The 12,021-nt window shown below is 36.9% G+C and overlaps 1 protein-coding gene across 3 annotated transcripts in view; it reads right to left on the reverse strand.

Moving 5' to 3' along the window:
- Nucleotides 1-8,411: 8,411 nt before the first annotated feature.
- Nucleotides 8,412-12,021, reverse strand: part of LOC135688331 (tRNA pseudouridine(38/39) synthase) — a 31,723-nt gene continuing 28,113 nt past the window's right edge. For all 3 annotated transcript variants that reach the window (XM_065205148.2, XM_089113901.1, XM_065205147.2), the window contains exons 14-15: nt 9,387-9,529; nt 8,412-8,603 (exon numbers count right to left, since the gene is read on the reverse strand). In XM_065205148.2, coding sequence (XP_065061220.2) covers nt 8,521-8,603; nt 9,387-9,529 — 226 coding nt within the window. In that variant the 3' untranslated portion in view covers nt 8,412-8,520. The remainder of the gene's footprint in view (nt 8,604-9,386; nt 9,530-12,021) is intronic.

Below are 12,021 nucleotides of genomic sequence, written 5' to 3' on the forward strand. Positions count from 1 at the left end.
GGTTGTAGGTCTTACGTGTTTTTAGCTGATTGGTTGTTATTAATAGTTGTAAAATGCTTGTATCTATAAATACGCTGTAGTAGTTTTAAGAATTAGGCTTTTTGGGAGAAGCATCTTGCTGTTCGTTCAAAATGCTGACGAAAGAAGTCGTTGTCTCTCTGCTCCTTTCTGCCACAAGTCGAGTTGAAAAGGGCCGTGAGTTATTTTATATATACTTAGTTGCACTGTAGTTAAAGTGTAATATAACACTAGGTTATTCCCTAGTATCTCAATCTCTGTTAAAATACAATAATCAAGTTCAGTGAAATTATTATTTAGTCACACTCGCAGCTCCCATCAACCAAGGTTTTTTCTTGAATTCATATTTCTGCACCCAAAGCAGGTTGCAGGATCGCTTTTACCGCTGTCTCCACTAGATTTCGTTTGTCTTTTGGCCACTGCTTCAACCCCCTCCCCCCACCCCCATGTTGCGATTTTTTTTGTAATTGTAAAAATAAAAACTTTGAAGAAACGGTATCAGTTTTCAAACAAAGTCGACTCCTTTTTTCACAAGCTTAGAGGTTCTTTCAATGTTTCAAAGCATGCTGGTTCGAAGATATCATGGCATGAAAATAAATTTTATGTGGATATAAGCGTCTTAGCAGACATGTAGCTAGGATTTTCTAGCTTCTATATACTTATAAATGAAATGCCTGATAATTTTTTGTCTTTTCACCGCGGACTATTTTCAATAAAACACGAAACTTCACTTGTACTTTCACCGTTGCGGTGAAAGCCTTTACAAAGGCATTGTTAACATGTCACTTGTGACGTGAACCGAGAATTTTAACAACTCCTGGCGATAATCTTGTTTCCGCTTCGGGAAATTCCCGAGTCCTGGCTGTGACGTATTTGACGGATAAAAGTGCAAATATCAGAAAAACGGCGAATCTAAGAAGAAAACTTTTTCCAGATTTGAAGTCAGCGACAAATTTTGCATCGAATAAGCCAAAGTTATTTTTGCGTGTCAGTTCTCCTTTAAGGAAAATTTAAAGTTTGACAAATTTATGACCTGTCCAAACGGATCGTTTATTGTTCGGACAAGCTTCTTAATAACTTTTCGAATCCTGTTATTGCCTTTGTTGTTTCGTTTAGGGCTGTAAGCATATCTGTTAGGCCCCCATGATACATGGAGGCCGTCAGGGGCGGATCTAGAAAGTATTCTGACTGTCGCACACAAGGGTGTGGTCGAAAAAATCATTCGTGACCACACCCATAGTTTTTAAGGATATTCACCCCCCTCTCATTTGAACAGTCGATGTGCACATTAAATTGGCTTCAATTAGAACGTGGTCAAACTGTTGTTTATTCCTTATCTGAGTTTTCAATTGATCCTACAGAATCATTAACAAATTTTACACAATAGAGCATGCCCCCTAGCTTTTCATATGTTTATATCTCAATTACTCATCCACCCTCATATAATCTATTCAATCTTGTGTTGTTTCTTAGCCAAGCGTAAATCAAGAGACTCTATTCTTAAGCGTATTGACACAGTTTTCCTTTCATAATCAGGCAAAAATTCGAGCTGTCTCTCTTGATTTGTTTTTATGGTATACGATGACAAACGAGGTCACACAGAAAAATGAAAAACATTATTGCAATGAATTTTCAGAACTATTCAAAAAGAACAAATTTACACAAATATTCATGAAAACCTGCATTAATAACTAATATTATTTAATAGCTAAACCAAATCAGCTTGTAAACATGTAATTTACTCCAAAGAAACCCCTTTGAATTCAGGGGAATACCCAAGCAGGTAAACATTACCCAGAAATATCTGAAAGCTGATAAGGAACTGAAAATCCACATTGAAAAGATTCACTTTGAAAGCTTTGTCCAAATAAAAATTTCACTCTGCCAACGTCCTGAACATTATTTCTTCGCCAGAGCCAAATTGCAGGTATCACCCCAGTCCAGTGCATTTATTGACATTACTAGGCCCTCGATCCATGGAGGAAGTATTGAATATCGAAACTTGAAAACATCCCGTGTCGAATGTTACTCTCAAAATCTAGCGACCTTTGTCTTCCAAATTACCAGGAGTCGACTCCATAGCACAAAATTCCTTTTCTCCAGTGAAAAACTTCCCCATGCCAGGAATAAATAAGCTCAAAACTGTACAAAGCACACAATGTCGACGGATTAATCTTTGCCCAGTGGTGCAACCTTACTAAAAAACATACTGTGCACCGAAGTTCGCACTATCTAGCAATTTGGTTGGCTAAATATTTTAAAACAAAAGCTGTGCGAATCGGTGCGAACGTGCTACTAATCATACTGTGCACCGAAATACCCTAATCTTACTACATTGGTACCCTGTTGTTTTTAATCAGGATGCTTTGAGATTTGAATCAGATTGAATCAAGATAGAGATAGAATTTGAGATTTTGTTTAAGATTTTGCTTGTGTTTATGTCCAGGTTTGAATCATACATGATTCAGACCTTGGATCTTCCTGCTCCTGCACGGTGTCCATTGTCAAACGTAACTGAAGCATAATTCCTGAGCAAATACAATTAAAACACAAATGGGAAATTCGTCAATAAGCGAGAAAGTTGTTGTTGAGGAAAAGCCTCTTTCGAGACGGACTTTTAGTATAATTTTAAAAAGTTTGACTGTCGCATGTGCGAACGGTGCGAACGTCTAGATCCGCCCCTGGAGGCCGTGGTTTCGTTTTTTTGGTTCCGGTTTTGAATTTCCTCGGTTGTTTCTGCTTCAACATGTGTTGTTTGATTAGACTTTTCCGTTCTTTGTTTCGGGCGCTGCAAAATTTTGATCATTCCAGGGACTTTCGTTGTTCTGTCTCTTTGGCTCTGGCTTGTTGTTGCTCTTACATTTTTTAGGTGATCTACAAAGCTCATTGGTCGACTTTGGTTGGATGCCGTCTGTTGCGGTCGTTTTACTGCGCCCGCGTAAGACTTGTCCTCTTTTTCTTTCTGGGGTGCAATTTGTTGTTTCTTTTCCTTAGAAGCCGCAGCTACATTTTTGTTTTGGGGTTTTTCTATTATAGTCTGTCTGATGAGTGCGTAAGCACGAAACTCGGAGTAACAGAGAACATGTCTCATTTCTAGTATATATTCTATTTTATTATATATATATATATATATATATATATATATATATATATATATTCTGAAGAAGCTTATAGCGAAACGTCAACCAAGTTGTTTTTTTATTGAGTATCTATTTATATTTTTAAAGAACTTTAAAGTTAGGAGCTATTGAATATATATATATATATATATATATATATATATATATATATATATATATATATATATATATATATATATATATATATATATATATATATATATATATATATATATATAGGTATATGTATGCGTTCCCCGCGACCCACTACATAGTGTACTCAATTCTTCGTACACAAAAATGACAATAATTTTTGAAAAATTGTATTGTATCCAGTATTGGAAACTCGTCTTCAGAGTCATCTGAATTGTCGCTCTCCAATGACATTATCTCTTTCATTTTCATGTCGTTTGAATAGTTTTACCCCCTTTTTTCCCTCCTTTTAATATTCGACAAGGGTCCCTCGCACTCCAGGAAGTCACAAGGTAATAACAGTGTTTGATGTTGTATCCTTGTCCTTTCTTTTCCTTTCTCTGGTTGAACCTCATAAATGGCGCTATCTTCACCAACACGGCGAACAACTCTGTTGATTATGTCTTCCTAATATGCAAAGAGCTTGCCAGGTCCGCCCCTTTCAGATAAGTTCCTGACTAAAACACGATCTCCTGCATTCAATATTTATGTCTTGACTTTCTTGCCGTATTGTTGTTTGTTGTGTTCGGTAGCTTTTGCAGCATTCTTCCGTAGAATATCATACGCCTCTTTCAAAGTCAGCTGCCACTCCTTTACATATGCTTTGTAGTTACATCTTTTATTCGAACGAGATGTGTCAAACAATATATCAATTGGCAGCTTAGGAACACGCCCAAAAAGGAGCTGGAATGGTGGGTATCCGGTCGAAGAATGTGGTCTACAATTATAGATATGCGCAAGTTTTGGCAAATGATCCTTCCACAGGGCCGCCGGACGCAGGTTTGAACGGGGGGGGGGGGGGGGGGGCAAAACGAAGAAAGGGCACGAATATATTTTTCCGAAACATTGGTAAGTACCAAAAATGGTACAGATTTAATGGTAATTTAGAAATTAATAAAAATAATGACACATGCTGGACATAGTGAGAACTATCTTCGCTGAAAGCAGACATGGCTATTTACTCCATTTAGGGACCACGCACTCTTGATCATGATTATTTGTATAGCTTCCAATCTCATGGCCTTCAAGTTTTTTTTAGAGTGTAAATCTTCTTCCATCTATGATTTATACCTTTATTACAATAAGCTGTACTTGTTTTTCTTATAATATTCAGACCCCGTTTACACTGTCCCGGGACAATTTTGTACCGTTACGGTTCGCAAGTGTTTACACTGTCGCGGTTCCAAATTGTTCCGTTTAGCCGTTCCGTTTACACTGTACCGGTACGACCTTAATTTAATGGTAGAACATTGTTTAGAAGAAGCTGTATTTAGTCAACCAAGGCTTTTATTTTGCCGCTGAAGTCAACAATTGAATTTTTATTGTGAGTTAAAATGGAGCGGAAGGCCGATTAAAACTTTACTTGGACGAAAGACAAGGTGGCTTTAATTTTCAGTGTTATTTTAGACTACAAAACTGCAAAGTCCAATCAAGGCTTGGACTGGGAAACACTACAAGCCTTTTCTGTGGTCGTCTTTTATTCAGAATTTCCTTTTCTTCAGAATTTGAGAACGTAGTTACGCCACAATCAAAGCCTCGATTACCTGAAACAGCCATACAAAAGACCTCTTTGTGAATCCGTGACAAAATCGTCTCGGATAGGTGTTTACACTGTCCCGTTCAAAAACGGAACCGTGACGGTACAAAATTCGTTCGCTTTCAAAGCAGGGTCAAAACTGTTCCGGATAGCAGAGCAAAATCGTCACGGTTCCACAGTGCTAGTGTAAACGCAAGGGCGAACCGCGACAGTTTTGTCACGGTTCCAAACTTGCACGGGACAGTGTAAACGGGGTCTCAGTGTAGGTGAATTTGGCCCCGGGTAAGAAGCAGGCACACATCGTTCTTTCATACTTGTGGCAGGCGAATTATACTCAACAAATACCAACGAATCCAATCAAAATTATGAACTGAATGAAATTTTCGAAATACTTCCAAGCCAATTCCAGTCCCTCTTTCTTTCAAAGCAAAGTTTCAGTCTCTTTGCTTATCCAAAGCCCATTCCAATAATGATTTTAAATTACTTACTTTCATATACAATCTAGTCCCCCTTGGTCGGTGGCGTAACACAGTTTAGGGCACCCTAGTACGTTAACTAAGGGCCCCCGACATAAATGGGCCCAAAGTTATTTATATATTCATATTTAAAGACTTTCCTTGATTATATTTACGCTCAAGTAAACCTTATTTTCAAAAACTTTAACTATTTAAATAGCTGAGCTACTCCTAGTTAACGACAAAAATTCAATTTTATAATCTTGCTATTGTGTTTGCATGCTCTACAGCGTGGGGCTGGACTTTTATGCAGACCGTGAGCATCCATAAATAAGGGCCCCGTCTCAGTCTTTCCTTAGGGCTTCAGATATCTCCGTTACGCCACTGCCCTTGGTATTCGCGCCTTCCCATCGCCACTTAAACACATAAATTTATTCGCCTCCACGAAATATTTTTTAAAAGCTACAAATTTTTATATTTAAGTGTTCTTTACGCAATCGGTTGAAATTCTCCTTAGACTTGATCCCTGTGTGCTCAGTCAGTTGATCAAACGTATTACATGTGAGTTCCGAAAAACTCCGAGAAAGTGTGGTCTGTAAACTAGAATTCTGGGACATAGAATCTTGAAAATAGGATTGCTTTTTTAATCTGTCAGAGAAAACACAAAAGGGCAGGAATTATATTGAAGTACAACAAATCCAGCATCTAGTCTTGTATGTTGTTCTAATCCTAGATAAGAAAGTTAAGTCTTTGTTTAAAAACCCTTACCCTGGGTAATTTTTTAATTTTTGCGGCTCTGGTACCCAGGGTAAAAAACCCTTTACTGCTAGCATGTACTCGTTGCAGGGACACAACTTTCTCATGTCTTCATAAAAACATCTAACACAATTTTGTGAAGTAAGCAATATGTTGCAGTTATAGTTTTACAGCTGTCTAATTTTGTTAATATATATTGAGAATCATAAGGGTGTCGGGAATCGTATAGTTAGCCGCGACAATAAATCACGAATCTGTTCACATAGATCTTTAATGTTTATCACGTTCACGATCAACACAACTACTACTACTTCAACAATCTCGACTGCTTTTATACCTAAGTCTAAGAATGTTCTAGCAACCGCTGTCATTATTGCGTACCATTTTATTACAAGGCTTCTAAAGATATTAATTACGTTATAGCTAATTTGGGATACCCTCAGAAAGTTCATGAAGGTTCCCGAGGTACAATTACGTCAATAAAACGAAAACGAGGCTATGTGTTTACATTAGGCCTAAATAAGCTACTATGAAGAGCTATTCTAAGGGATTACAAACAAGCAAAAGTTCTAGTATGTTCTGGAACGTTCCACTATTTCAAGCTAAGTATAATGTTTATTAAGAATCTTGACAAGGGATTGTTGTTAAAATCAAATTTAGTAAACTCTGCTTTTTAACTTGCCTAGACATAAGTTTAAGAATAGGAATGGTTCTAACATGAATTGGTATAAAAAATTCCTGCTCAAGCTTGAAAAATCTCAGTGAAAAGAGTTTCACAATTTTTGGCAAAGTCGCAGAATAGGGTAAATTTTACTTTACCCAGAATCAGAGATAGGGGTCCAGTTTCTACCTTCAGGAACACACACGATATACATTGCACCAACTGACTGTGCCCGCCGGGGGCTTGATGCAGAACTTTCACCAATGCGTTTGTTGCTGAGGAGATACTAAGGAGATTTTTTCGCGAAAACGGCAGTCTCCTTCACAGTTGATATCATTCATCACAGGAGCTTGAGTTTTTTTGCATCAAGATCAAGTAAAAATTCAAGGAAATTCAGTGAATGGTCCTCCAACAACGCCCAGAGTTATGCTATCTTACTTAGCTTCTAAAGGCAGAATATCTGGCATTGAAAAAAAACACGCAATTTATTTATCAAAAAGGGGCACTTTTTGTACTTTTTGCAAACAGGGGGGGGGGGGCTGTGCCCCCGTGGCCCCCCTGGCTCCGGCGGCTCTTCAGTAGATGTGAGTGAGTTACTCACGAAACAGGCTTGTAGAGATAAACCATGTAGTCTTATTTTCTTCAACTCTATGATATATCACGCTCTACGTGCTAACGTATTGAGCACTGTGCTACGGAAGTATCAAAAGACAAGTTTCTATATACATGTATGCGTTCCCTACAACCCACCACGTAGTGTACTCATTCTTCGTACACAAAAAAGGTAAAATATAGACAGAAGAAGCTCGTTTTCACCTTCTCAACTAGCAGTACTCCTAAGGTCCTTAATAGAAGGGGGACGCTTATTAATTTTTCGATTTTTTTCTGACCCCACCGGAGCTTATTTGGACCCCCCCGCTTATTAATTTTTAGATGCAATCATTCATATCCCTTTTTTCATTTGTCTTTTGTTCTTTCAGGTGTGAAATTTCTGTAAAGTTTCTCTTAAATGAAGAGGCTGCATTATACAAAAGTTTTAACATAAAAAAGTAGTATAACATCCGAAAAAATTTACATAGGCCTGGCTGATGTACACAATGATAATTAGCCTGCTCATTTTAGTAATACAACAATGCATTATTACATGGCGATAATTGTCATTTTGCTATGGAATGTATTCAGATGAAATTTCATTTGACCCCAAAAAAGAATCATCACGTGATTTTTCAGATTTTTCACATTTCCGACCACCCCCCACTAACTAGAAACCCCCCTTATTTATTTTTTTTAAAATTTCTGACCCCCCAACTATTAAGGCCCCCCTTCTATTAAGGACCTTAGAGTAACTTTAATAAGCATGTGAAAATGATTGGTCGCGTCCCTGTTTAGCTTTTTTTAATTCTACAACTATTACATCAAATTCCTAACTTAACATATTCGTTCCTTATACGGAGGATTGATACTCTGAAAAGCGCCAGACGAAAAATCTTTTGCATGCTATACATTGTTTTATTTTTTCAAAGGCATTTCTGGATTTTACAAAAGAATACCACATCCATTTTACAATGGAGAGAGCTTCTCAAACTCAATTTTTCCTTCAGCTATGCACGAAAAACAGTTTTTGGAAACAGGAACAAATCTAAAAAGAAGTTCACGCAGTAAACCTTGTTGAATTTGCACATGGAGCTATATTTTCATTAACCAAATGTTGAATAGGTAAAAGGCTTCATGAATCCACGTATAAAATCTTTCCTACGCCAAGATTATTATTTGAAAATAATGTTAATCTTTAGGGGTTTCCTCCCGTCTTTCTTCGAGTTTCTTCCGCTTGGCAGCTTGCTTTTCGAGATGCCTTTCAAGTCCATCTAGAAAACCAAAAAATGTTGTTGTTAGTCCAAAATCCAGAATAACATTAAGGTAATTAATTCAGCAGGGGAAGAAGGGTATGTGGATAATCAGTGAAAACTGAAGACTAGCTATCTTAAAATAAATTCAAAGCACAAAAAAGACAGACAAAATACAAACTCAAAGAAACGAAAAATAAAAAATGGTCGAATTATTAAGGCTAGCATGCAAAATTCATTTAAAACAAAATGGTTATTTTTTTAGCCAAAAATTCTGTCTACTAAAACGCCAAGATCAAACTTCTAAATTCACAATGACATTGAATACGACCATGTTAATAATGTGATAGCCAGGGTAGAAAAATTGCTCGATGGGCAACAGTGTAATACTTGAGGCCAAAAATAAAAAATGTGGAAAATAGAAGACATCGCAACGCACCGAGAAAAAAAACAACGACGAACACAAATAAATCAAAGATAGCTAATATTTCGCCTCGGCATACGGGGCTTCATCTGAGAAAACTCCCGAAGATAGATAAAACTATAACAAATTGGTTATAAGAAAGCTTACCTACATCCTCATGTTAATTTTTAACACGTTTGGTAGCTTCTTTATTTTATCAAACTATTGTAAACAGAGCTTTATCATTAATAGTTAGGTTTATTTTGTTTTTTTTTCTGGAACAATCGACAGAATTTAATCAGTTAACTGAATAGTATTCTAAGGTAAATGTGTTTTGAATGAAAAAATATTGAATTGAAAATTATGGTGAAGACAATTGCCGAAGATAAATAAAATCATACCACAGACAGGTCGTGTGAGCAGCGGCCGATAGTTTTTTGTCCTATGACCAGTCATCAGGGGCAGAATAGCTTCCTTGAAGCAATGGCCTTCTTCCTCTTTGTGAATTTGCAAATCTTTAAATATTTTTTCAATTAGCGATTTCCTTGGTGAAAGCAAAACAGTATTAAACTGCATTATATAGTGTATAGTACAGTGTAAAACAGTATTATATATACACATCCTACAACACAATGCCAACAGTGGCGTAGCTAGCGGTCATGCTTGTCATGCCGGGCATGACCATCTATTTCCAGAGATAACATTTTTCAAAAAATTATATTTTCGTAAGAATAAAATCCTATTCTCCTGATGAAATAGCTCAGGCCATTCGCCTTTGGAGCCCTATGGTTCCACGCAAGAATATGGAGCCTTCCGAAGGCGCTCTTCTATTGTCCGGCATGACTAAAACAGAGGGTTTCCAATTTAGTCATGCCCATAACTATGAGCATGACCAAGCCCTGTGTTTTAGTCATGCCCATAACGCTGGTTCCCGATGTTTGGTCACGCCTAACAATAGGAGTGACGCAGGAGAGAACAAAGGCTAGTCATGCCATTTCGAGAGAGCATGACCATCATTATAATCATCCCTGTGTTATTTCGTGAACGCGAATGCGAGGCATCGATGGCGGCGCTCCTGTGCCTAGATCCACGAGCTGGGAGGTAATTCGCTGTAAGTAAAATGCAAGGAATAGCTTATTGCCAAGCAGCCACGACTCATGTTAATCTCTAGAACATTTTATGGCAATGACAGGGTTTTTTAGCCTTAATGGTGTTGCACTATGTGGAGAAGTGACAGGCACGAAAAGCCATTTTTGGACATAAAATCAGCGAACAGGATCATTTTATGCAACCAAACCAAACTCTCAGCCTGTTCAGTAATTAATTGTTACTAGTTGAACATTTGCAGAGAATCTTCTTGATTTAATGAATGCCAAATCTTGGTGCTGTTCACTGGAGATGGATGGAGGAGATAGCAGTGTTATTTTCCAAACCAAGAGATTTGAGAGCTTACAATTTCCAGACATTTAGCAGCATATTTAGAAGCTGTTAAGCCCTTTATAAGCATTGTTACCATATTATGATTAGGACAATAAAATTGTAGTTAATGGATAAGAAATGCCAAAACTTGCTTAAAGTTATTCTTCAATTTTTTTGTTTATTATCACATGCAATAACACTGTTTTTATACACAATTAAAGTCAAACTCAAAGCTTAGTTAAACAGTTTTATTTCATTATTACAACTTTTGATGTATTTGAAAATTATTTCATTTACAACCCTCGTTTGCTAGATTTAGTAAGGACAATCCAATCATGTGGATATTTACCACAAGTATATGTGGAAACATCAATGTTTTTGTTAAGCTAAACTTATTTTGCAAGGTATTCTTCTATTAAGTCTAATTTTGCAGAAAACATTTTGCAACTAGGCCTATCCATTATTTTAGCTTCCTATATTTCATATCAATATTTACATTGCATATTCCTTTGCCCATTTGTTTTATTCATCTATCAGTTCTATTCGGGTTGTTAGTTAATCGTAATGGCTTTAAATTACATTCAATAGATTGATAATAAGACTATTTGTGAAAAATATGACCAAAAAGCTCCCATTCAGTTTCATGTGATTTATTGTTTCATTTACAAATTTTAGCTTATCTCTAAAATTTACAAATGTATTTCAGCCTTCAAATTGAAAGAAATTAGGAGAACAACACAATTTTTGATTTAAGTTAAGTTTATCTACTATACTAAACTAATGTTTTTTAATGTCTTTTGTACAGTTCTGTTTGGAAATTGTCAGAACTCTGTCTGTATAAATTAACTAAAAACCAAAACAGTGTCACAGCTATAAGATAAAGGTCATTCATGGTGTAACAAGATGATTGCTATGAAATAAGAAAAGCTCATTCCAAAAGTTAATCAAAATTTTTTTTATAAGTCACAAGCCCTAAAATTAAAATTTCCAAAAGGAACTCATCAACTAAGAAATTGGGCGTGGTAAAATTTGGCCACACCCATATTTTTTTCAAATTTGAGGGGAGGGCATGACCACTGCTATTTGGCTAGCTACGCCACTGAATGCCACCACACAATGACGCGGCTCAGGACGATGCTCCTCTAACAGCGCATTCCACAACATTCGATATCGAATACGGGACTAACCTGTATCTTTAATCGCTGACAAGTGCGCCCTACATACCGAGCTTCACATCGGTTTGAAAATTCATAAACAACCTTCTTTATTGGTAGGAACGCGCTCTTTTTGAATGAACAGAAGCCTGGCCTTAGTACTATCGAAATAAAATAGGGATGTCCTTCTTTTCCTCAGGTCGACTTCCAAACGGAAACTGGTAGAAACTAAGAGCTGGATTTCTTCTATTGCTGAAACAACCAGGCACGCAACACGTGAATCCATCAGCTTTTGATTGCTTCTAAGGAATCTCATCACATAGGCCTACTCTGTTGTCTCTTCTCATATCGCCAGCTTCTGGCTTTTGCTGTAATACAGCGAGTTGCCCAAGGCTAGAATTTTGTAATGAACTAGGGCGATTGCTTGACGGAGTATCTGTATTTGTTTCTTGGTTAATTTAAA

The sequence above is a fragment of the Rhopilema esculentum genome, chromosome 19 (assembly GCF_057945365.1).
Source record: "Rhopilema esculentum isolate cy_ngs chromosome 19, ASM5794536v1, whole genome shotgun sequence".
Classification (NCBI taxonomy): domain Eukaryota; kingdom Metazoa; phylum Cnidaria; class Scyphozoa; order Rhizostomeae; family Rhizostomatidae; genus Rhopilema; species Rhopilema esculentum.